Source organism: Anolis sagrei, chromosome 2 (genome assembly GCF_037176765.1).
Source record: "Anolis sagrei isolate rAnoSag1 chromosome 2, rAnoSag1.mat, whole genome shotgun sequence".
Taxonomy (NCBI): domain Eukaryota; kingdom Metazoa; phylum Chordata; class Lepidosauria; order Squamata; family Dactyloidae; genus Anolis; species Anolis sagrei.
In genome coordinates, this window is record NC_090022.1 from 27,633,784 (window position 1) to 27,661,083 (window position 27,300).

A 27,300-nucleotide genomic window follows, 5' to 3' on the forward strand; every position below is an offset into this window, starting at 1 on the left:
AGGACTTTATCACACAAAGGTGGCAAACTGGCACTGAAACCTTGCATGAAGCTGGGTGCGACCAGTTGTTGGTTTGCTGCCTTCTAGCAACAAACTAATCACCTGCTATTGATGGGAAATTCCATCAACTGCCTGTTATCGCAAAATTGTATCTTCCTTCCAAAAGATGAACTTGACATAAATTCCAAAGTCAAATATTAAATTTATTTTAGTTTACATTTTATAGGGTTGCACAATTTTGAAAGAATGGCATCCTCCCTCCCTGGCTTCTTTCCAGTAACCCTGCCAGGAGGGGCAGGCAGACTACACATTCCAAAAGAAATTAATTCACCTTTCATAAACAGATCACCTCAGGGGAACTAGGCAGGAAATGTGTGCCCATTAACCTCAGACTGGTACTATTCTTAAGTCTATACTAAAAGCCCTTTAACAAAAATAGTTTGACCATAGTTTCAAAGCTACACACCTATTATCTTTAAGAATCACTTATGAAACTCTCACAGTCGCCTTTATAATTGTTTGTGATCTCACCATATATGTCTATTAATAAAGGTAACTGGATGTGCTGAAGTGGGGGCGGGGGTAACAATATATCTACTCATACGGTCTAACGCATATCGCATATCTCCTGGGAAATTAAAATAATATGTTGTGCCTTTGTGTGTACCTGAGGGGTTTTATCTTTTGAGAGTGCAGACTCTGTATCTGACATCCTTTCAAACTTGAAAACAATGAAACTCTGTTCCTGTTGCCTTCAAACCTGGTTCATGCATTAATTTGGCCATTGATGTAGCAGAGCATGCCAGGCACTGGATGTCAACTCATAGTCTTAGCAGATAGCTGAAATCTGACCTTAGAGCACCATAGTCATAGCACAGTTCCAACACTTGCCTGGTGGGATAAGCTAGGATCCATTTCTGTGCCAAAACAATGTCAGGGGGTGGGATTGCACTGCTCTTCATTGTTCCCCAACCCCTCTCATACTATTTCATTGTGATTTCTTTTACCTTAAAACATTACTGAAATTGTAAAGTTGTTTTTGTAAAATCATTAAAAATATTTGTGTCCTGAGTATAAAATTTAAAATACAATAAAGTGGAATTAAAGTTGCATTTAAAAACTGGACAGCCTCCCCGCCCCAAATGCCATGCACAGAATCCCCAGAAGCTTTCTCCTCACCATTCTATAAATACCTGATGGCAGAGGTATGTTTCTACCTGTCTGTGAAAGGCAAGCAGGGATGGGACCTTCCTGGTCTCTCTAGAGAGGGAGTTCCAAAGTCTGGGAGCAGCAGCTGAAAAGGCTTTCATTTTTGTTCTCCCCAAATGTCCTTGAGGGGGTGATGGCACAGAGAGATGACCCTCCCTAGTTCGTGATGAAAGCTATGAAATAGCAAAGGTCACCATCGCAGTAAGTATGCCATGGGATAGCAGCTTCATGCGATAAAGTTCTGATTTATCATTCTAAAGGAATGTAGTTTGTTGCTTGGTGAGTTCAGAAGGGGAAATGTGTAGTTTGTTGTTGCAATTTCACCACAATGTGTGTGTTATTAACAGAGCCATTCCAGACTGAGAAAATGCAGTGGCAAACAGAATTTTTTTCATCAGTATAGATATAGCTCCAAGTTACTCTGTTATCAATAGCCTGCCTCAGGTACTGCCTACTTAGAACTATGGCTTATCTGATGGAGTCTCTCCATCTAGAATGCAGTCTTCCTCTTTTCAGATTGCCTTTTACTTTACCAAGCATTATTGATTTTTCTATTGTGAGAAGTCATAACTTCTCACAATATGCCTCCTTTATTGAACAACCAGGAATTCATTTGATACCGTATTTCTTCAATAGCAAGATGCGCTCTAATTTCAGTACCATCACCAAAAACAAAAATACATAAATAAACCTGCAATTCTAAGATGCACCCTATTTTAGAGATTTTTATATAGGAAAAAATGAGCATTTGAATTGAAGAAATACAGTATTTAAAACTAGGTTTTTGAAATCTAGGATGTGCAATGAAATAAGGGTCTTGATAGCAACATGTTTCTACCTTCCATTCTACATCCCATCTTACAAAAACAAAAAGATTTGCACAGCAGCTGTAATTTCCATAATGTCTTTCAGTGATTTCCACTAACTGCGAAAAGCGAGTTCGAGCCCAGTGTGCCTTGCTACTGCCAATGAGCCACATTCAAGACATCAAGTGAGTTTGAAGGCAACAAGACTAGAGGTTTAAGTCTTTCAGGCCTGAAGATATGTTAGACACAGAGTCTGTGCTCTCAAAAGATCTAACATAAAATTCAGCAAAGGACAGAACATTTTTTCCCCTTAGACAGCCATCCAATATACCCGTGTTCTTCCCTGATCGGCTGAAAAGCTGGCCCAGCTAGGATCCAGGCAATTGTTGACGAGGAACTCCTTCTGATGGCACAGGTGGTCAGGATTTTCTCCATTGCAAGGGAGTAGGGACAGCTGTCATTCGTGGGTTTGAAGTTCGAGTCATTTGAAAGGTCCGCCCTGAGAAAAGTGCAGACCTTTAAACTATGGTGCGGCAATATGCAAAGCAGTCCATAATAAAATAAATAGCCCAGTCCTGATTACACAAAGAGTGAGCTCTGGATAACGCAATTGATTTTTATGTAAATATTAATAGTTCAATGAAAAGTATATAGAGTTAATCTCTGCATTATTATCTGGCAGTGACACATCTCCGGACCCCCTCAGGTAGCTGGAAAATGACTTTACATGGTGGCATTACCTTCACATAGTGGTATTGTCCATTTTGATGGCCCTAATCTCACAGTAGGTGAAAAACCAGAAAAAAATACTCAGGTTCACAGGTATGCATGTCATATTATTTTAGTTTCTCAGGAGTAAGCGCTGTATAAGCGCAGATTCGGTTCCCCTTCATTAGCGTATTCAGTTACCTTTATTAATAAACACATATGTTGAGATCACCAAGAACTATGGAGGGGGCGGTGTGGGTTTCATAAGTGGTTTCTTAAGGATGATCAGTGTGTAGCTCTGAGGCAGTGAACAAACCCTTTTTGTTAAAGGGATTATAGAAAGATTCTAGCCTGGAGTTGGTGAGTGCGCATTTCCTGTTTAGCTCCCCTAAGGTGATCTGTTTATGAAGAGTGAGTTAATCTTTTTTGGAATGTGTGGTCTGCCTGCCCATCCTGGGAGGGTTACTGGAAATGCGGCACAAGGCAGGGAGGAGGAATGCCACTTTTCTGGAATTGTGCAACTCTATAAAATGTAAAAGAAAAGAAAAGAAATTTCATATTTGATTTTGAAATTCATCTTTTGGGAGGTCGGTCTGATTTTTTGATAATAATATCTGAATTCCCTGACTGGGAAACAACTAGACTTGTTTATTGTGGCATTCTGATTTTTTAAAAATAGGTAAAGGTAAGGTAAAGGTAAAGGTTTTCACCTGACATTAAGTCCAGTTGTGTTCAACTCTGGGAGTTGGTGCTCATCACCATTTCTAAGCCAAAGAGCGAGCGTTGTCCATAGACTCCTCCAAGGTGGCCAGCATGACTGCATGGAGCGCTGTTACCTTCCCGCCAAAGCGGTACCTATTGATCTACTTACATTTGCATGTTTTCGAACTGCTAGGTTGGCAGAAGCTGGGGCTGACAGTGAAACCTCATGCCGCTCCCCGTATTCAAACCTGTGACCTTTCAGTCAACAAGTTTAGCAGCTCAGTGGTTTAACCCACTGCGCCACCGGTATAGATATCCTTCCATCTAAATTGTTGGTTTCTCTGCACTAGCTAAAGACACCTACTCATAGCCTTGAAAAAAAAAAGAATAACTAACTAATGCTCATCACCATTTATCCCTTTTCCAACAAGCCATTTGTAAAAAAACGGAGCTTAAAAACTTACCTTTTGAATTACTGCTGCCATAATACACATATTGGCTAGGAGTGTCTTGGATTCTGGAGTTCTAACCCAAAAGGTAATTATTATAAACTCTGAAAACTCCCCTCTGTTTCCAGTGATGTCAGTAGGATTGGTGTCACCCCGTGTAGGAACTCATGGTGTCACCCGTATGGACTTCCTCCTTTGCCAGACCAGACAGCCGTTGTTTATTCATTCAGTCGCTTCTGACTCTTCCTGATTTCATGGACCAGCCCACTCCAGAGCTCCCTGTCAACCGTCACCACCCCCAGCTCCTTCAAGGTCAAGCCAGTCACTTCAAGGATAACATTCATCCATCTTGCCCTTAGTCTGGCCCTCTTCCTTTTTCTTTCCATTTTCCTCAGCATCATTGTCTTCTCCAAGCTTTCCTGTCTCCTCATTGTGTGGCCAAAGGACTTCATCTTTGCCTCTAATATCCTTCCCTCAAGTGGGCAGTTGGGCTTTATTTCCTGGAGTATGGATAGGTTTGATCTTCTCCAGTCCAAGGCACTCTCTTTCCTCCAGCACCACAGTTCAAAAGCATCTATCTTCCTTCGCTCAGCCCTCCTTATGATCCTGCTCTCACATCCATAGGTTAGTTTGGGGAATACTGCCATATTCTACTTAATAGACTTAATAGACTGCCATATTGCACTTAAAAGACCAAATAAAATGTCATCATTAGCAACAATAAAAAATCAGCAACAACAAAGCAATAGTGCAGGCTTGTAGCACATGCAGATGAAAACATATGATTTGAAACGTCATTTTAATTGGGTGATAATGACAGCTCTGACCAGAGTACATGCACATTAGGAGGTTCAAAAAGTAAATCAGCAGAGCTTTAACCTTGTAGGTATATTGACACAGTACATGTAAGCTGGGTTGACAAAAATGTTTTGTATTAAGAGATAGCCTTAAAAAATAAATGTCTGAAGAAACAGTACACAAAAAATTGATAGTCATTTTATGTCATCCCCTCTGACATAGTTTGTATCCCATACCCACCTAATGTCTGTTTCAGGTACAGTTTTCTCTCAGCTGTGCTATTTTTAATTATTGTTTTCATTTAACTTGCAGATTTAATTAAGAGTCCTTGGTGCAGACTGCAAATGGAGACTACTGACAACAATGGCACAAGAGATCAGCTCACAGATGAGGATGTGGACAAGGAAGCTCTCTCTGAGGTAGAAGCAAAGTCTTTACTTTCTTTCCATTTATCAAAACCCTGTTTTATTCTTACTCCATGTGGACCAAATATTATGAACATCTGTTTGAGAATGTGTTCAGTGTGCTAAATTCATATTTCAAATAATCTTACAAGCACTAGAGCTCTCGTATTAGTAGCTGGAATGTGGAGAGAGGAGCAATAGCTGAGCTTTGCATCTCAGTCGCAGACGCAATATGAATCATCCACTTATAATGAGTTTAAATAGAGGTGCATTTACTAAAGCACTTTGGGATCTAGGACAGACAGCTGCATTAAACAATACTCAGGCTGGATCTACACTGCCATATAATCCAGATTATCAAAGCAGATAATTCACATTATCTGCTTTGAACTGGATTATCCGAGTGTACACTGCCATATAATCCAGTTCAAAGTATATAATCTGAATTTTATATGGCAGTGTAGATGGAGCTTCAGTAACTTGAGCAGAAAGACTGAACTCTTATACAGTAAGATAACAACAACAACAACAACAACATCTACAGGGGTACATTCTGTACTGAACAGTACTGCAGTTAAGTGAAATCGCGAAGATGACTGAATGCCATTAAATTGCCACACTTCCAGTCCTAGCATACCAGAGAGTTGTGTCAGAAGACCTAGACATTTCTAGAGAGTTATCCTTTCTAGAAATTTGCTAGGCCCTCAAATACAATGTAATACTGTAGAAGTCTGGAGGACCTAGAAAATGCCTAGGGAGACCAATTTTTCCAAGGTAGAATATGCCGTTGCCCCTGGGGGCTATAACTCGTAGTGAAAGAGACATAGATGTGACATCTTTCCCCCAGGGGATGGCTTCTTGCCTTCCTTTAGAGAACTGGAACTCCCAAGGACCAAAACACTGCAGATAACTCAAAATAGGTTTTATTGTTCACAAAGAGTTATCGTTTTAAGGCAATAAGCTGGAGGTTTCAAAGGGCTAAAGGAAATATACAATACAGTCTCTGGTTGTCTTGGGTCCAAGGAGATTTCGCAGTTGAGAAGCTTTTCCTGTTCCCTCTTTTCTCAATGGCTGTGAAGGTCAGAACAAACACAACCCCCAGTCCAATGGCCTATGCTGAAGGCACAGAGTCTTCCTTTTGATGCCAAAGGACCGGTTTGTAGGCGCTTGAGTCTCCTCAATGTTGTCCAGGGCAATCTGGACATGAAGTATGAGTCCCAAGGATAAAAACCTTAGAATTGGTGATGAGAGGTAACTTAATTAAGGGCTTTAGAGCCAAGTTTCTTTCTCACGTCTATCTGATAGAAAGTTTGATGATAGAATGAAAAGAAAGCCCTGCCCTCTTCCCCAGGAAGGGGAGGAGCCAACAATTAAGCAGGGAAGGCAATTCAACTGGTGCAAACAACATTGATTGACAGCTATAAATAACCAATCAATCCAAATATACATTTACAAACTAGGCAAGTTTGGGCATGTTATACAGTTTAAACCTTTGCACTTTAAAGTTCTGCACACAGGTGGCGCCACTCGCGCCGTCACATAGAAGTTAGTGAAACTGGATACATAGGTTCTGAGGTTACAGGGGGTCTTACGATCTGCAGCTCCCTATCGGCGACACTTTCCCCATCACACATGGGATGTATCGCCCTCCCAGCAAGGACCTGTGCTGGCTCTCTACAATAATGTCTGAGAAAAAGGCACGTTCTAGATAGGACATGATAGACTATCTATCAGTAATAAACATATGGTATTGATGATGACTGCTTAACAAAAATATTATTATAAAGAGTAAATACTGTATTTAAGGGAGGCTGATGGACATACTATAGCGATATCTAATTTCTGCTTAGTCAAGAGTACTTAGATATCACATGCTAAGCTGCAGCTTCCTTCTCTGGGTGGCCATATTGCTTCCACTTACATAACAGCAAACTCCTATGTGGCCCAACTGTCGAGTGATTTCAGCTATCCTCTAATATTTGGCTTCAGAGCCTGTTGCATTTTGTTACTCCAAAGGCCAGAGTAAGACATTAACCGGGTTGAAGGCAACAAGAACAGAGGTTTATTCATTTGGGCCCCAAAGGAGGTCAGAATAGAGTCTGCACTCTCAGAGATCTGACCTAAACCACTGGAAGATACAAAGCATATTGATTCACTTTGACAGCTATTCGGAATCCCCACCCCAACCTTTGATTGGCTGGAAAATGGATCTAGGCTCCCTTTGGCTGGAGATTCATTCTGATATCATTGCTGGTTGGTGGTTCCTCAAGGCAGGGAAAATAATCAGCTGTTATTCCTTGGGTTGTTGTAGGTTTTTTCGGGCTATATGGCCATGTTCTAGAGGCATTCTCTCCCGACGTTTCACCCTCATCTATGGCAAGCATCCTCAGAAGTAGTGAGGTGTTATTCCTTGGTTTGAAATCTGAATCTGTTCCTCATTATGCTCCCAAAAGGGGCGCAACCACCCGCAATGTGGCTGGCAAACATGTCATTAAGTCCCTGATTGGATTAATAATTCAGGTTGAGTGTACACAAAGGAAAAAATCTGGTAAAACATGAGAAATTGTGAGAAACAAGCAGTACAATAGGTGAAGTTGTATACTGACCTTTACCAGCGGACCTTAATGGGAAGCTGGAAAATCCCCCAGTAACAGCAATAAACATATCAATGAGAAGAGTTTTTTTGTTAATGGGTTTAATACGATTTTCAACTGTGATAGCCTTGTGTACTTAGAGTGCTCCCCACTTCTACCTCTGGCCTCCCAATGAGATAGGATTAGGAAAACTGAGTGTCCCTGCACAGATGTTCCCAGATTACTAGAAACAAGTACACTGAAAATACATACAGTACATATATTTTGAGGTTATAGGTTAAAAGAGGAAAAGCTTGTTTGTTTTCTCTAGATTGGCACACCACTGATGTTGTGAAGTCATGGAAGAAATATTAAAAAGGATTTCTGAATGTTCCCTTTTAGATTTATGAGTGAATGAAATTATGAATGAAAAAGGGTCGACTTCTAGAGGTTTGTGAAATGGAATTTTCCTATGGACATAGCTATTCCTGACTGATAGGGGCATTTAGTCATTTCCTCTTCCTGGCTTTCCTTAGGGTGATGTGTTTGAATAAGAAGATTGCATAAATTTCCTTTTGTGTGTGGCAGGTGTGCATTCCAGGGTGGGTGAAATGAACAAGGAAAAAGGTGAGGCAGAGTGAATGGCCCCTTGGCCATTTGTAAGTCTGTGCTCTGCCAGTTCATGATTGTTCCATATAATTTTATATAATTCATATTTTGGGGATTTGATTTCTTGATAACATAATTATAATTATGATAATAGCACGATTATTTTAGTTATTATAGTCTTTCTGAGGGCATTGAATGCTTTATTATGCTTCTCTTATTTGCTATGTGTGTTATGGTATTTTATTCTTTACTAGCTTAGCTACTCTAAACTAATACTTAACCCAGTACTGCTTGGGTTAGGTATTTGGTAAGGATAAATAATATACTTTATTTATATTCCGCCTATGAATACCATGTACAGAGGTTGATTTTGCTCCCTGTATTTTCCCTGCCATGCAGTGAAGATCATATCCACTCTTCCACTGGAGGGCAAAAGCTGCTTGGGGATTCTGGGAGGGTGTCTTCTGAGACTGGTAGAAGGTGGTTTGCAATCTTGCGAGGATTTTCCCACTATCAATGGAGGTAGAGTCCAGTGGAGATTTCTTCCTTATGAGGAGGTTGGAACATAGCACTTTTTCAAAGAAGTATTTACAACTTTCACCACTCGACAGTCCTTCCCAGAAGCTTTAATTAATCAGGATGGACATGGTTTTAAGAGATAAGTAGTTGCCCTCACCTCCAAGCAATTTATCCATGTCATCATATCGAACAAATTGAAACTCATTTATCAAAACCAGACCAGTACGTGTCTCGGTTACCTTTCCAGACTCTACCATCTATGTGAACGAATTGGAGCAATTTTCTCCACAAAGTATTTAGCAAATTCATCACAGTGATTTTCTGAGGGCTCCTCCTTAGCAATCTGAGGCCTAGAATGTAATAGCCTTTTAACTGCCTGGGACTGCTGTGCTGGATGAGATTGAGTTGATGTAATAAGGCAGGAAAGAGTAGTTTCTTTGCTACCCTCACTGCTGCAGAGTAGGTTCTTAATTGAGTTATATGCTTTTAATTGTGTTACTCTGTAACCTTTGCTTATATTGGGCTTGGTCCCCCTGTAAGCTGCCCCAAGTCCCTTCAGGGAGATGGAGGCGGGATATAAGAATAAAGGTATTATTATTATTATTATTATTATTATTATTATTTTAATGTGGGCCTTAACCCATACTCCACTGACACAACTCTCATCTACCCAAGCATTTAATTGCCCTGACCTCACCAGAAAATTGAGATGTATGTGCTCTGTACCCAAGTAAAGGATGATTGGGTGTCAGTTGCTTAAGTCACCTTTCGATTCCTCAGATATTTAGGGCATCAAGAGAATGGGAAAATCTAGAAGCTAGAAGATCTCTCAGAATATTGAGAAATCCTTCTGGATCAATTAGTCTCTGAGGACAGATTAGTTTAATGGGTCTATACCCCTACACAGATGAGGATTTCATCACATCTAAAACTTGTAAAGTAGTGTCTATGACAATAGGATTCTTTCCACCCATCCTATCTACAAATGGCCATAATCCTAACCAGGAAAAAAATGATCAAGAGTATGGCTGCTAAAGATATTAATTGGATAAGTCTATATTTGCTATGGAAGCCATGAAAATATGGAACTGACTCTGATAAGAATGCCTCATCATGGATGCCTAAAGTCCTCCAACACAGTAAGTCTATACCAGAGCAACACCGCCTCCAAAACCATGTCTATCAGCTCAAGAAGCATAATAGTTGGGCTTTAGGGTGAGTGGCACACCAACAATATCCCAGTTCTATTTCATTGCCCAGTTGCAAGAGGTATACACCCAGACCTTGGAGATTGTCAATCAGAATACCTCTACAGGGGAATAGACTTGCAATAGAGAATTGTGATTCCTCCTCCCGGTCGATCTTGCCATCTGCTGCACCCAGAAATCTGCTGGTCATTTGCCATTGCCCCGGCTTCACATGCCTATTTATTCACTGCCATGCAATGGCACAACAAGCTGGAAGTCTTGTTGCATAACCTATTTACATTACACATGTATTAGGCCAAATGTGGATGGAGGACTGGCCCAAGGACTCAGCATCCTGTTCCAGGATAATGACTTAGACCTGTCTTGATTTAAACATCTATCTTGGTGAGACAATTGGATCAGCTGGAAACAGAGCTTGCCCTACCATTAAGCAAAATGAGACAATCATCTCAAGTGGCACATGCTGGGAAGAGAAGAAAAACCAGGCTTCCGTGAAGTTTTGTCCAAGGCATCTCTTCAAAGCTAGACTGCAGTCTTCAGGTCCTATGGAGAATGTTGTCTTAGAACCAGTATTGAAGAAGGAGCCGATTTGCCAATCTAGTCTTTTTTGTACATGGAATTGGGGAGGACACCCACTTGTTTTTCATCACTGGCAGCAAAATATCCTGAGCAAGTCCTGCCTTGCAATCCTGAATCTGGAAGAAAATGACACTGAAGATAACAAATAAGGTAATTTTAGATTTTGGCAGAGGGCCAACAGAAATAACAACAAGGGTATGTCAGCTATCTGTCCATCTCATACTGAACTATCACTTTGTTCTAACCAATTAATTCCAAGATACCTCATTTCCCAAATGGTCTTTCTTACACACATCTGGCTTGTGTGTTTAGGGCTTGGAAGAAGTTACTTTTGGACTCAAACTTCCATAATCCCCCAAAGATGGGGGTTAGGGAATGCTTGGTTCTCAGTTGTGGTCTTCCCAAAAACAGAGAGAATCTACATTATAGTTTTCAAAACATTATTTGAAGGTCTTGATTGGCTAATTTATTTGAGAAGTCCTTATGTCCATGTGCATTACCTGTCCTCTATCCTGACAGATTTCTGAAGATGTTTTCTATGGACTGAATCCAGAGGAGAAGGAATGTCTGGAGTACTTTCTGCAAACAATCAACACCGTTGATGGGGATATCTTAAAAGACAATGATGAAGAGAGTCATGAAGAAATGTCAGAATCTCTAGGTGAGAGATACCGTAATAGCACCTGTTCGCGGGGGGTTTGTGGGAACCTTATTGTAACTAACTCTTTTGTATCTCATATTCAAGTAGCACCCAATAGCTATTTTCAATCAATATTATGTTACTAGTAGTAGCAGTAACAGCAGCAGTAGCAGTAGCAATAATAATAATAATAATAATAATAATAATAGCCAGTAAAGGTGGTCCCAGTGGTGATTGGCACACTAGGTGCAGTGCCTAAAGACCTTGGCCTGCACTTAAACACAATCAGCGCTGACAAATTTACCATCTGTCAGCTGCAAAATGCCATCCTATTGGGATCTGTATGCATTATTCGCCGATACATCACACAGTCTTAGACACTTGGGAAGTGTCTGACGTGTGATCCAATACAACAGCCAGCAGAGTGACCTTGTTTGCTGTGTACTAATCTTTTTGTGATAATAATAATAATAATAATAATAATAATAATAATAATAATGGTTATACATTTTATTTGTTGCCCACCTCTCCCTCACAGCCTGAGCTAGGGTACAACACAGCCAAAATACATAGTACCAAGATTAAAACATGATACCAATCAAATGCAAATTTAAAAATCATAGTTCAAAATTGACTGGGTAGACATACCAAAAGAGATAGAGCTTCACTTCTGTTTTAAATTCTTTCAGTTCTTTTATCTGTGAGATCTCTTCTGGCAGGTCATTTCATAGTCCCAGATCTACTGATGAAAGGTCTCTCTGCAATATTTATTGTCGCCTAAGTATTTGACTCTCAAACTTTGTGCCTCCAGACAGCCATGCCCCCCCCCCCCCCCATTCTCATGGTGGTCTGCGAGAAGGCCTTTCTGGTACATTATTTAAACTGTTATGTTTATTCATATCATGATCTGATCACCATGCTCAATATATCCCATATGCATGGGGCTATTGGGATAATTATGCAAAAGGTTTGCTAAGGTAGACCCTCTTTCACTCCGACTCAGCCCCCCCCCCCCCCCCGAATCAAACTCAGCTCCGTTCGAAACAAAATCCTGGCTACAGGCCTGCCTCCAGATGTTGGGTATTTCAGCTCCCAGAATTCTTAACTATTGGCCCTGCTGGCTATGACTTCTGAGAATTTAAGTTTAAAACATCAGAAGGACCAACATTTGAGAACTACAGTTCATGGCCTCTTTGCCCTTAGTTCATAAATTTTCTCCAAGCAAATTGATTTTTCAAATGCATTATTTTGTGATCTTTCATCCCTAACACATAAAATTATAGGAGGGCACAGCTTCATAAAGTTATGTTTTGGAAGATACAGTTCCCAGGTTCCCCAGCCAGTCTTACCTGTCTGTTATTCTATCTTCCTTCCTCTTGCTTTTCCCTCATACATACAAGGTGTTTGGCTGGTTATTTAAATGAATATGTGAAAGTCAATTATCACCACCTGTCTGTCCTGTTTTTGTTTTGTTTTTATTGTTCTCTTGCTTTCACATTTACTGAAAGAGATGTTATTGTAACAATATTAGTATTGCTGCAACAAATTCAGGTGCCATTCAACATGTGACGTGGGCCATGTCTACATTACCATATAAAGCAATTTGAAATTGCATTGTATGGATAATGTAGATTCATAAGATGCAGTTTAACTGCATTGAGTTGCATTATACAAGTCTACATTCACCATATAATGCAGTTTCTGTTGGGCGAGTGGGCGTATTAACAAAAGACTCTCCTCATAAATGTACAGCAGAATAACTTGTTAGCAACAGTGTGACATGGCATGAGTAGGCAAAAGTGATAAAAAAAAAAAACCAAAAACCACAGGCCAATGTTATCTCTTCCATAGGATGCTTTTTCTTTGTAGTAAAATAATATGGTTGCACTATTTACAATAACAAGGTTTCCATAATACAACGTTCTTTGTACTTCCTTCTTTGCTTCCACACTGGGCTTCTTTCTCGTTCAGATAAACAGCTTTGGTCTCACAGAGCCTTTTCTCATACTGACCTTACACAAGAGCTTCATCCAGTAGCTCTTTACACACAGCAGCCTTCACACTGGAACTTCAGACACAAGGCCTTCTCCCACTGAGGCCTCTCTCACACCGAGGCAAACTAACACTGAGGCCTTCTTATACTGAGGCCTACAAACCCATGGAGGCTTCCCTAACACTGAGGCTTTTTTACATACTGAGGGCTTCTAACATGGAGGGCTCTCTCAGACTGAGGCCTTTCTCCCACTGAGGCCTTCTCACACTGAGAGCTCTCTCAGGCTATTAAGCTACAGGCACACCTGCTTATACTGAACTGCAGCTTTTGCTGAGTCATTGCACCCATTTAATTCTTTTAGTGCTTGACTCACTTTTTTGTAATCAAAAATACCTAATTATTTTTTATATTTCTAACAATTTCAAACTGCATTATATGGCAGTATAGATGGGGTCACAGTTCACCCTGGACAGACAATTACAGCCTCATAAGGAGAATTCCCCTTCTTGGTTTCTTGCTGCATACTTTTTCCTAACTAACAATTCTGGCCAATGCTTGTTGTGTTTCTCTGCAGGTCCTGAGGACCAAGTCGAACATGCAGTTGACTCCAGGATACAAGAAAGTATGCCTCTCGAGGCTGCCCCAGCAAAACCTGTTTCTCCTCACCCAGATGTCTCTGCAACTAAAACAATCAAGCCCCCTTCAGAGGACTGTGGTGATATAACCCTGAGGATCAGGAGCAATTGTCCTAAAATCATGGGACCTCACAGATTAGCAGATCCTCATCCTGTAAACCTCAGAAAGTTTGACACAATCATGAGATCAGGTGTCAATGTCCAAGAGCTCCGTTCTCGCTTCTTACTTCAGCTTGACGGCTCTGCAGGCGCAGACAGGGAAACAACAGATATCTCTAAGGATGGAGGTTTGCAGAAATTGAATATCCTACAGAGAAACAAAAGTGTTCCAACTACAAAGAGCCCACAAGAGTCCAGCACTTGTCAGCAAACCCAGATTTCACCTGCTGAAAAAATGGGTCATGAAGTAACAGAAAGTACCACTAGTACAGCTGAAAAGCCTTTCTAACAACTACTGCTCCAAAAGCAGGCACTTTCTCCCCCAGAAGTTTGCTCTTGTATTGTACCCTCATTTCCTTTTTGGATTGTGCTCTTATTACAGACTATGCTGACAATTTTGTCTTTTCAATATATAAATTACTCCATGCGTCCTCCTAGCTATATTGCACAATATAAATGCTTTCTCTAATAATAAAAGAAGCATGTGTCTGGCTAGCTGTGTACATCTTGGCTGCAAGACCATGAAACATAACCCCCTTCTACATTGCCATATATTGCAGTTTCAAATTGCATTAGATGGTCAGTGTTGACTCATATAATGCCATTTAACTGCACTGAACTGCATTATATGGTAGTGTAGATAGGGCCATAAACCCTTGTAAATCAGCATGTATACTAGACAAACCCTAGGCATCTATATCATGGGTTTGTTAGTTTTGGTTAGTTGATGTCTCCATAGTTTTCAATATCATCTTCCACCTGTAATTCACAGCTGCTGTTTAAAGGGGAAAGCAGTACACAAACCTGCCTGAAGGTTCTAAAAAGAAAAGTCCAGTTTAAGTTGTCAAAGCCTTTTTCTACATCTAAAACCCACTAAATCTTTCATTTGGAAACTCATGTAAAGCTAGTTCATCTGGCAGTAAATAATGTGTAGTGCTAAGAAAATATAAATGTATCTTATTTAAAATAAAGAAATTGCTTCTAGATGCCACAAATTGTTTTCTTTAGGATAATTTTTATTTCCACTTAGTACCAAACCGATCAGTAGTTACTATATATGTTTGTTTCAACGAGGACCAGCTTCTCAGAAGTTAATCACAAAGGGTTCTGATGGTGGTTCTATTTGTACTGGATTTGACAGTGTTATCCAGTGTCATCCAGAACATGAAACAAGACACAGATAAGCCATGCCCATCAGTAAATCTTGGTTCGTTGTACGTAGGTTTAGGGAAGGGTACTACAGCTTTAGGTATCCATATTCCACTCTGCCTCTCCTGGATCCTGAGATTGTGCACATGAATGTGCATGTGTACACATATGCATACATAACATGTGTGAATTTCTGTCTAGTGGTAGCAGAAGCAAATCCTGACAAGATCTCAGACTGACCAAAGCTTTGAGAGCTTGGCTGCCTTCCAACACTTAAACTATATGTAAGAAATTGTTGTGTTTCATTTTGCTGAAATACAATTCTTATTTAAAAGGTAGCATAGCAATTTAACCCAGACCAGAGTGTCCTAAATCATTTTCTTCTGTTTGTGGTGGTATTAAATACAGAATGATTATGCCTAAAGGTTCTGTTTTTGTTCTTTTATTAAGATTGTATTTGGCTCAAGCAATTGTCTAGCATTAATGAGCCCTTGTGGAGCCAATAGTAGAAATAAATGTTCTTGTCTGATTGTTTTGTTTCGATATTCTAGTATAAAAACGTACTCATTAGTTTTGCCTAATAAGGGTTATCACATTTGTCTTTATAAGGAAGTTATCTGATGCAATTAATTTAGAGACAGAGTAAAATAACAGCAAACTGCACAATATCGTCAGTGTACAAACATATACTGCATTTACATCCATATATGGCCTCCCACTATACTGCCATATATATGGCAGTGTAGATCCAGTGTATATAATGCCTCCTGTGTGAGACATCTGCTGACGGCATCTGTTGAAGAATATAAGTGCATCTACTTAGTAGAATGAATGCAGTTTGACACCACTTCACCTGCAGTAACCCAATATTATGGAATCATGGTGGTTGTAGTTTTCTGAAGTCTTTCACCTTTTCTGCCAAATGGTGTTGGTGTTGCACCAAACTACAGCTCTCAAAATTCCATAGCATCAAGCTATGGCAATTAAAAGTGATGTCAAACTGCATTGATTCTCTAGTGCAGATGCACCCAAAGAGAGTGTGACTTGCCCACAGTCACCCAATGGGTTTCCATGGCCAAATATGGCAGTAGAACATATCCCTTAGCTGGGTTTCTCATATGTGATGTGTTGGGCAGTTTAGATATAAGTATGTTTTGGTGCCCCCAGTGGCACAGCGGGTTAAACCACCGAGCTTACTGACCAAAAGTTTGGCAGTTTGAATCTGGGCAGCGGGTGAGCTCCTGCTGCTAGCTCCAGCTTCTGTCAACCTAGCAGTTTGAAAACGTGCAAATGTTTCTGCGTTTTCTTGTGTCTTCCCATTTTCCACTGTCTTACTGTCTTATAACCGATTGTTCCCATACTTTCCCTGTATCCTTTGAAGTCAAAATTTTATATGCATAGAAAAACCAATAAAAAGAAAAAAGAAAACGTGCAAATGTGAGTAGATCACTAGGCACTACTTCGGTGGGAAGGTAATGGTACTCCATGCAATAATGTTGACCACATGACCTTGGAGGCATCTACGGACAACACTGGCTCTTCAGCTTAGAAATGGAGATGAGCACCACCCCCCCCCCCCCGAGTTGGACATGATTAGACTTAATGTCAAGGGGAAACCTTAACTTTTACCTTTTATGCTTTGGAAACACATATTTTCCATTAGGATGTCCATAGAATTATAGAATTTGAAGAGACAATAAGGGCCATCCAGTCCAAATGGCATCCAGTTCAAATGTCCAGAACCTTTTTTGATAGCCACAGATGGCATTTCTGATGATTTACAAGTGTGTCCTGCCTCTAGAGTGCTGCCATTATTTATTTATTTATTTATTTATTTATTTATTTACAGTATTAATATTCCACCCTTCTCACACAGGGGACTCAGGACGGATTACAATGTACATATACATGGTAAACATTCAATGCCATAGACACACAACATATATAGAGAGGCACACAGAGGCCATTTAAAATTCCAGCTTCATGAGAGTATTCTGGCCACCAGGGGAGCTGTCAGTTCACCATCCATTTCAGACACTGATGGAGTACTTCCTCATTCTTTGCATGCTTGCTGGAGCTTTTTATGGCGACGTAAATTAGTTAAATTAGCCTACCCGCATAAGTGGTACCTAAATTTCCTAAATCTCCAGCAAAGGATCACCGCCTTGTCGGGGCGCTGGAGCTTGAGCACCTCAATGATGTCATGAGCGAAACCGTGAAGGGCCACCCAAGACGGGACGGTTGTGGCAGAGAGGTCAGACCAAGCGTGATCCCTGGGGAAGGCAATGGCAAACCACTCCAGTATCCTTGCCAAGAAAACTAAATGGACCAGTACAACCAGAGATATGTCGGTATGCCATTGGAAGATGGGACTCCCAGGTCGGAAGATGGCCAAAATGCTACTGGGGAGGAGCAGAGGATAAGTTCAACTAGCCCCAGATGTGATGACGCAGCTAGCTCAAAGCCGAAAGGAAGGCTAGCGACCGACGGTTCTGGAGGCGAACGACGAATCCGATGCTCTAAAGATCAACACACCATAGGAACCTGGAATGTAAGATCTATGAGCCAGGGCAAATTGGATGTTGTTATTGGTGAGATGTCAAGACTAAAGATAGACATTCTGGGGGTCAGCGAACTGAAATGGACTGGAATGGGCCACTTCACATCAGATGACCACCAGATCTACTACTGCGGACAAGAGGAACATCGAAGAAATGGAGTAGCCTTCATAATTAATAAGAAATTCGCTAAAGCGGTGCTTGGATACAACCCAAAAAATGACAGAATGATCTCAATTCGAGTGCAAGGAAAGCCTTTCAACATCACAGTGATCCAAATATACGCCCCAACCACAGCTGCTGAAGAAGCAGAAGTAGATCAGTTCTATGAGGATCTGCAGGAACTACTGGATAATACACCAAAAAGAGACATTATTTTCATTACAGGAGACTGGAATGCCAAGGTGGGAAGTCAAATGACAACTGGGATCACAGGCAAGCATGGTCTGGGAGAACAAAATGAAGCGGGACGCAGGCTGATAGAATTCTGCCAGGAAAACTCGCTGTGTATAACGAATACTCTCTTCCAACAACCTAAAAGACGGCTTTACACATGGACCTCACCAGATGGTCAACACCGAAATCAGATTGACTACATCCTTTGCAGCCAAAGGTGGCGGACATCCATCCACTCGGTGAAAACAAGACCTGGGGCTGACTGTAGCTCAGATCATGAACTTCTTATTGCCCAATTTAGAATAAAACTAAAGAGATCAGGGAAAATACACAGACCAGTTAGATATGATCTCACTAACATTCCTAGCGAATATACAGTGGAAGTGAAGAACAGATTTGAAGGACTAGATTTAGTAAACAGAGTCCCAGAAGAACTATGGACAGAAGTCCGCGACATTGTTCAGGAGGCGGCAACAAAGTACGTTCCAAAGAAAAAGAAAACGAAGAAGGCAAAATGGTTGTCTGCTGAGACACTGGAAGTAGCCCAAGAAAGGAGGAAAGCAAAAGGAAACAGTGAAAAGGGGAGATATGCCCAGTTAAATGCGCAATTCCAGAGGTTAGCCAGAAGAGATAAGGAACTATTTTTAAATAAGCAATGCATGGAAGTGGAAGAAGACAACAGAATAGGAAGGACAAGAGACCTCTTCCAGAAAATTAGAAACATTGGAGGTAAATTTCAGGCAAAAATTGGTATGATAAGAAACAAAGATGGCAGGGACCTAACAGAAGCTGAAGAGATCAAGAGAAGGTGGCGAGACTATACAGAAGATCTGTATAGGAAGGATAACAATATCGAGGATAGCTTTGACGGTGTGGTGAATGAATTAGAACCAGACATCCTGAGGAGTGAGGTTGAATGGGCCTTAAGAAGCATTGCTAACAACAAGGCAGCAGGAGATGATGGGATCCCAGCTGAACTGTTTAAAATCTTAAAAGATGATGCTGTCAAGGTGATGCATGCCATTTGCCAGCAAATATGGAAAACACAAGAATGGCCATCAGACTGGAAAAAATCAACTTATATCCCCATACCAAAAAAGGGAAATGCGAAAGACTGCTCCAACTTCCGTACAGTGGCCCTTATTTCTCATGCCAGTAAGGTAATGCTCAAGATCCTGCAAGGAAGACTCCAGCAATACATGGAGCGAGAGTTGCCAGATGTTCAAGCTGGGTTTAGAAAAGGCAGAGGAACGAGAGACCAGATTGCCAATATCCGCTGGATAATGGAGAAAGGCAGGGAGTTTCAGAAAAACATGTACTTCTGCTTCATTGACTATTCTAAAGCCTTTGACTGTGTGGATCATAATAAATTGTGGCAAGTTCTTGGTGGGATGGGCATACCAAGCCACCTTGTCTCTCTCCTGAGGAATCTGTACAAGGACCAAGTAGCAACAGTCAGAACTGACCACGGAACAACAGACTGGTTCAAGATTGGGAAAGGCGTACGGCAAGGCTGCATACTTTCACCCAACCTTTTTAACTTGTATGCAGAACACATCATGCGATGTGCGGGGCTGGATGAATGCAAAGCTGGGGTGAAAATTGCTGGAAGAAACATTAACAACCTCAGATATGCAGATGACACCACTCTGATGGCCGAAAGCGAGGAGGAGCTGAGGAGCCTTCTAATCAAGGTGAAAGAAGAAAGCGCAAAAGCCGGGTTGCAGCTAAACGTCAAAAAAACCAAGATTATGGCAACAAGAATGATTGACAACTGGAAAATAGAGGGAGAAACCGTGGAGGCCGTGACAGACTTTGTATTTCTAGGTGCAAAGATTACTGCAGATGCAGACTGTAGCCAGGAAATCAGAAGACGCTTACTTCTTGGGAGGAGAGCAATGTCCAGTCTCGATAAAATAGTGAAGAGTAGAGACATCAGACTTGCAACAAAGATCCATTGCCTAGTCAAAGCCATGGTATTCCCTGTAGTAGTAACCTACGGATGTGAGAGCTGGACCTTAGGGAAGGCTGAGCGAAGGAAGATCGATGCTTTTGAGCTGTGGTGTTGGAGGAAAGTGCTGAGAGTGCCTTGGACTGCGAGAAGATCCAACCAGTCCATCCTCCAGGAAATAAAGCCCGACTGCTCACTGGAGGGAAGGATACTAGAGACAAAGCTGAAGTACTTTGGCCACATCATGAGGAGACAGGAAAGCCTAGAGAAGACAATTATGCTGGGGAAAGTGGAAGGCAAAAGGAAGAGGGGCCGACCAAGGGCAAGATGGATGGATGGCATCCTTGAAGTGACTGGACTGACCTTGAGGGAGCTGGGGGTGGTAACGGCCGACAGGGAGCTCTGGCGTAGGCTGGTCCATGAGGTCACGAAGAGTCGGAGACGACTGAACGAATGAACAACAACAACAAATTTCCTAGCTGACAGATGCAACTGTCTTTCAGGCTGCAAAGTCGACAGCGAGCTACAGAAGCTCACTCTGACCCGGGCTGGCTTCAAACTCATGACCATTTATTTATTTATTTAAAACATTTATATTCCGCCCTTCTCAACCCGAAGGGGATTCAGGGTGGAGCACAGCATATACACGGCAAACATTCAATGCCTTTTGGTCAATGGTGATCTAATGCAGCTGACTCCCAGCCAGCTGCACCACAGTCCCGCTATTGAAAAAAATGTTTGCGATCCCATTCTCTTTAGTAAGGAAGAATGTTTGCTTGTCATCATTTAGTCTTGAAATAGTCATATACACATCAGAACTCATTGGATAGTAGAAGCTAAGTAAGGTCAGCCCTAGCTAGTACTTGGATGAGAGACTGCTAATGAGTAGACTGTATTTTAGTGGAAGGAACCGGTTAAACCACCTCTAAGTATTCCTTACCTAAGAAAACCCTATGAAATTAATAGGTTTGTTATACGTTAATAGGTGACGCAAAGGCACATACTCACATAGTGCCTAGAAATGGTGTGAGTGACTGAACTCACAAATGGTATTTCTTCCCACCACCAGGCAAAGCAGTAGGGAAATTAAGAGAGACATCCTTGCAGAGATAAGCAGATTAACTTGTGCATGGCGATGAAAAGCTTATTGTCCCAAACACAGTTAGAAGAGAAAGAGTTTAACCTCCCAGTGACCTCCTGCTGGGCTTGTAATCCTTACCATGAGAGGTAATACACATGTTTTTTTTTTAAAACCAACCCAAAAGTACAGGAAGTGAAAGGTGCTTTAAAGCAGCATTTCAATGGAAGTGTAGACATACCTGCACAGATCAGCTGATTACTGGGTTGTTGTAGGTTTTTCGGGCTGTATGGTCATGTTCTAAAAGCATTCTCTCCTGATGTTTGCCTGCATCTATGGCAGGCATCCTCAGAGGTTGTGAGGTCTTTTGGAAACTGGAAAAATTGGGTATATATATATCTGTGGAAAGTCCCGGCTAGGAGAAAGAACTCATGTCTGTTGGAACTAGGTGTGAATGCTTCAGCTGGCCACCTTGATTAGCATTTGATGGCCTGACAGTTTTTAGGGTGACTTGTTACTGCCTGGAGGAATCGTTTGTTGAGAGGTGATTGGCTGTTCCTGATTGTTTCTTGTCTGGAGTTCCCCTGTGTTTGAGTTTTGTTCTTTATTTACTTTTATTAATTTTAGAGTTTTTTTTAATACTGGTAGCCAGCTTTTGTTCATTTTCATGGTTTCTTCCTTTCTGTTGAAATTGTCCACATGCTTGTGGATTTGAGTGGCTTCTCTGTGTAGCTGATTACTGTTTTGGAATATGATAAAGCTTTAGTGGCAAGAGTCCTGCAGCATTTTAAAGACTGTAAAATATGTCTCTACACAAGCTTCCCTACTCTTGAATGTGTAAATGAAGTCATAAACACATGGTCTGACATATTTATGGAACAGGTGGAGCATGACTTCTCTGTAATTCTGAAGTCTGAAATACAAAGCTCCGAATTGTCCCACTGGTTGATTTAGATAGTGATGAAAGCATGATGAAAGTACATAATACACATATTGGAAAATATATATTGGATGTAACAATATTAGAAATAGGAATTAGAAAATATATATATCAAATCACAAAGGGATATGTATGTATGCATGAACATTCACTTGGGAAGAGATGCTCTTCCTAAAAGCTGCAGATTAGATGCCACCAAGAGGCCAGAAAGAGGTCTATGGAAAGGAATGTCTAAGCAGGGCTTATCGTAAAATTAATGAGCCTTGCTTTCAAGAAAGCCCTCATACCAGGAAAGGACTCATCATCATCATCATCATCATCATCATCACTTTATTTCTTAATTAGTCGCTCTCCACCAAAGTGCTCCGAGCGACTTACAATTTAAAATAGCTTATACACAATATAAAACATTCAATATAAAAACATTCAACATAAAAGCATTCAACATAAAAACATTCAACATAAAAACATTCAACATAAAAACATGAAGCAGTGACTATGGCAAAATTTGATCTGATTACTTAAATGCACAACCAAACAGCCAAGTCTTTAGCGCCTTTACAAAAGGTCGCAACTCCAACATTGCTCTAATATATGGAGGCAATGAGTTGGAGCATAGATAGAAAAAGCTCTACGCCTTGTAGCTTCCAAATGTGCCTCCCTAGGACCCGGTATATATAGGAGATTTTCCTGGGTGGATTGAGGTGACCACTGATGGGGAAAAGGAAGGATAAGATAGATGGAAGTTCTTGCTATCAGTAGACACTTTGGCGCTATAGGGTACAGGATGGTCCTCTAATAGAAGCTCTTTAGATAAAGTTGCTTAATGGAAGATTAAAGGTGCTGAAGTTAAAATATGCTATTGAAGTCAATGTAACAGTGGAATTTTGTGACACACATTGTGATGCTGGTATGATGCATGCATATTATTTTAAAGGGCATATAAACCAAGGCAATTATTTTGTTCAGCACTCTGTTTCCTGGAACACCAGCAGGGTCCATATCCGGTTTGTGCCAACCGAGAATGAACCGTGCTTTTACAGATGTCAGGAACTCTCTTTTGTCTCTTTTCCTCAAACCTTCTCCCTGTCATTTCAATAGGGACACTTTTGTTTTCTGATGGCTCAATGTACTTAGACTTTGTTTCATGTACAAAATTATTTTAAAATACTGCTCATAAAATTATCTACAGGTTATGTGTATAAGCTGTATATGAAACATGGATGAATTTTGTGTTTAGACCTGAGCCCCTGTTGTGTGACCTGAGCCTCTGTTCAGCTTCACTAAATCGCAAGTTCAGTGGCCCGGAGTGTCTAGAAGGCTGAATGAGACACAGGTGGGTTGAAAGCAAAATCAGAGGCTTTATTCTCAATGGCCAGAGATGATGTCAGTAGAGATAGTCCTTCAAAGAACTGAAATCATGCTATTGTAAATGTAGAGCATTATTATTTCATTTGACAGCTATTCAAGAAACCCATGAAAGCTCCTGATTGGTCCAGAAACTATCCAGCTAGGACCTGCATCTTGAGTGGCTCAGGATTCCATTGGCAGGAAATTTAATAAACTATAATTGGAGCATTTGAAATGCCAGTCCATTTATTGATCTACCTCCAAGAGGGACGCAATTGGAAAGGATTTTTTTCTTTTTGTGTCAGAAGCAACTTGAGAAACTGCAAGTTGCTTCTGGTGTGAGAGAATTGACCATCTGCAAAGACATTGCCCAGGGGATGCCTGGATGTTTTGATGTTTTACCTTCCTTGTGGGAGGCTTCTCTCTTGTCCCCGGATGAGAAGCTGGAGCTGACAGAGGAAACTCAACCCGCTCTCCCGGGATTCAAATCATTGGCCTATTGGATTTTGTTTATTGAACTCTCAGCATTTGACCACTGGACTGGACCCTTTTGACTACGGAGTCGTTTTTGCTATCTTTATGTTTTATGTTTTGGTCTATTAAAACAGCCAGCAAGTAAGTGCTGTTTTAATTAAACTGTTTGATAAATCTGGGAGTTTGATTCATCTCTACCTAAATAAGGCAGAGCCCTGGCAACGTGACAGATACTTACGGTATCCTGAATGCAATGCAGACTACTCTAATCAATTCCTATTTTTCTCTTTCGTAGATGCTATGTTCTTTGGAAGCTTTCTTAGACCAAGTCCATGGGCTCTTAGGCTTCCTCTACGCAAATGAATAGAATAATAGAGTTGGATGAGGTCACATGGACCATCTAGTCCAACCCCCTGCCATGCAGGAAAAGCACAAAGTACCTCTGACAGATGGTCATCCAGCATCTGTTAAATAGGACTTCACTTTCTGAATAATAAGAATTATATGCAGGGGAAGGCACCAGGATTTTAGAAATGCTTCGGTGGGGCAGGGGCAGGAAAAAGGTGTAGATCAGGGGTCCTCAAACTAAGGCCCGGGGGCCAGATACGGCCCTCCAAGGCCATTTACCCGGCCCTCACTCAGGATCAACCTATGTCTGAAGCGACTTGAAAGCACACAATAACAATCCTATCTCATCAGTCAAAAGCAAGCCCATACTTCCCATTGAAATACTAATATGTTTATATTTGTTAAAATTATTCTTCATTTTAATTATTGTATTGTCTTTAAGTGTTTTTGTACCCAGCTTACTTGTCCGAATGCATCTACCCCTACGTCCCACCTCGTAATCTAAGATAATCCGGGGAGGCCCTTGCTCTTGCTCCCGTCAACAGCACAGATGTGCCTGGTAGGGGACTAGAGACAGGGCCTTCTCGGCTGTGGCCCCTTGCCTATGGAACACACTCCCAAATGAGGCAAGATCTGCTCCCTCCCTCCTGACTTTTAGAAAAAAAAATCATGGTTTTGGGATCAGGCCTTCGGGCAGTAGAAGTAAATGGATGCAGCATTTCAGAAAGACAATGACTGGAACAGTGATTCGACGGACGAGACATTTTTATTGTTTTAATTATTGTTTTATTGCTTATGGGTGTTTTGTTTTAATTTGATTTATGTCTAATTGTAGTGTATAATTGTAATTGTTTGTTTTGTTGTTCATTCATTGTCGTCTCCGACTCTTCGTGACCTCATGGACCAGTCCACGCCAGAGCCCCCTGTCGGCTGTCACCACCCCCAGCTCCTTCAAGGTCATTCCAGTCACTTCAAGGATGCCATCCATCCATCTTGCCCTTGGTCGGCCCCTCTTCCTTTTGCCTTCCACTTTCCCCAGCATAATTGTCTTCTCTAGGCTTTGCTGTCTCCTCATGATGCGGCCAAAGTACTTCAATTTTGTCTCTAGTATCCTTCCCTCCAGTGAGCAGTTGGGCTTTATTTCCTGGAGGATGGACTGGTTGGATCTTCTCGCAGTCCAAAGCACTCTCAGAACTTTCCTCCAGCACCACAGCTCAAAAGCATCGATCTTCCTTCGCTCAGCCTTCCCTAAGGTCCAGCTCTCACATCCGTAGGTGACTACAGGGAATACCATGGCTTTGACTAGGCGGATCTTTGTTGCCAGTGTGATGTCTCTACTCTTTACTTTATCGAGATTGGACATTGCTCTCCTCCCAAGAAGTAAGCGTCTTCTGATTTCCTGGCCACAGTCTGCATCTGCAGTCATCTTTGCACCTAGAAATACAAAGTCTGTCACGGCCTCCACATTTTCTCCCTCTATTTCCCAGTTGTCAATCATTCTTGTTGCCATAATCTTGGTTTTTTTGATGTTTAGCTGCAACCCAGCTTTTGCGCTTTCTTCTTTCACCTTGATTAGAAGGCTCCTCAGCTCCTCCTCGCTTTCGGCCATCAGAGTGGTGTCATCTGCATATCTGAGGTTGTTAATGTTTCTTCCAGCAATTTTCACCCCAGCTTTGCATTCATCCAGCCCCGCACATCGCATGATGTGTTCTGCATACAAGTTAAAAAGGTTGGGTGAGAGGATGCAGCCTTGCCGGACGCCTTTCCCAATCTTGAACCAGTCTGTTGTTCCGTGGTCAGTTCTGACTGTTGCTACTTGGTCCTTGTACAGATTCCTCAGGAGAGAGACAAGGTGGCTTGGTATGCCCATCCCACTAAGAACTTGCCACAATTTATTATGATCCACACAGTCAAAGGCTTTAGAATAGTCAATGAAGCAGAAGTAGATGTTTTTCTGAAACTCCCTGCCTTTCTCCATTATCCAGCAGATATTGGCAATCTGGTCTCTCGTTCCTCTACCTTTTCTAAACCCAGCTTGAACATCTGGCAACTCTCGCTCCATGTATTGCTGGAGTCTTCCTTGCAGGATCTTGAGCATTACCTTACTGGCATGAGAAATAAGGGCCACTGTACGGAAGTTGGAGCAGTCTTTCGCATTTCCCCTTTTTGGTATGGGGATATTAGTTGATTTTTTCCAACTAAATGGAAAAATAAAACTAAATGGACCAGAAAAAGGTGTTGTTGTTCATTCGTTCAGTCGTCTCCGACTCTTCGTGACCTCGTGGACCAGCCCACGCCAGAGCTCCCTGTCGGCCGTCACCACCCCCAGCTCCTTCAAGGTCAGTCCAGTCACTTCAAGGATGCCATCCATCCATCTTGCCCTTGGTCGGCCCCTCTTCCTTTTACCTTCCACTTTCCCCAGCATAATTGTCTTCTCTAGGCTTTGCTGTCTCCTCATGATGTGGCCAAAGTACTTCAACTTTGTCTCTAGTATCCTTCCTTCCAGTGAGCAGCCGGGCTTTATTTCCTGGAGGATGGACTGGTTGGATCTTCTCGCAGTCCAAGGCACTCTCAGCACTTTCCTCCAGCACCACAGCTCAAAAGCATCAATCTTCCTTCGCTCAGCCTTCCCTATGGTCCAGCTCTCACATCCGTAGGTTACTACAGGGAATACCATGGCTTTGACTAGGCGGATCTTTGTTGCCAGTCTGATGTCTCTACTCTTTACTATTTTATCGAGACTGGACATTGCTCTCCTCCCAAGAAGTAAGCGTCTTCTGATTTCCTGGCCACAGTCTGCATCTGCAGTAATCTTCGCACCTAGAAATACAAAGTCTGTCACGGCCTCCACATTTTCTCCCTCTATTTTCCAGTTGTCAATCATTCTTGTTGCCATCATCTTGGTTTTTTTGACGTTTAGCTGCAACCCGGCTTTTGCGCTTTCTTCTTTCACCTTGATTAGAAGGCTCCTCAGCTCCTCCTCGCTTTCGGCCATCAGAGTGGTGTCATCTGCATATCTGAGGTTGTTAATGTTTCTTCCAGCAATTTTCACCCCAGCTTTGCAT

The 27,300-nt window shown here is 41.6% G+C and overlaps 1 protein-coding gene across 1 annotated transcript; it reads left to right on the top strand.

Moving 5' to 3' along the window:
* Nucleotides 1-1,208: 1,208 nt before the first annotated feature.
* On the top strand, nt 1,209-15,658 carry LOC132766718 (uncharacterized). The gene is made up of 4 exons (XM_060761025.2): nt 1,209-1,410; nt 4,985-5,091; nt 11,084-11,225; nt 13,772-15,658. The coding sequence occupies exons 2-4, from the start codon at nt 5,017-5,019 to the stop codon at nt 14,278-14,280; spliced, it is 726 nt and encodes a 241-aa protein (XP_060617008.2). The 5' UTR covers nt 1,209-1,410; nt 4,985-5,016; the 3' UTR covers nt 14,281-15,658.
* The last annotated feature ends 11,642 nt before the right edge of the window (nt 15,659-27,300 follow it).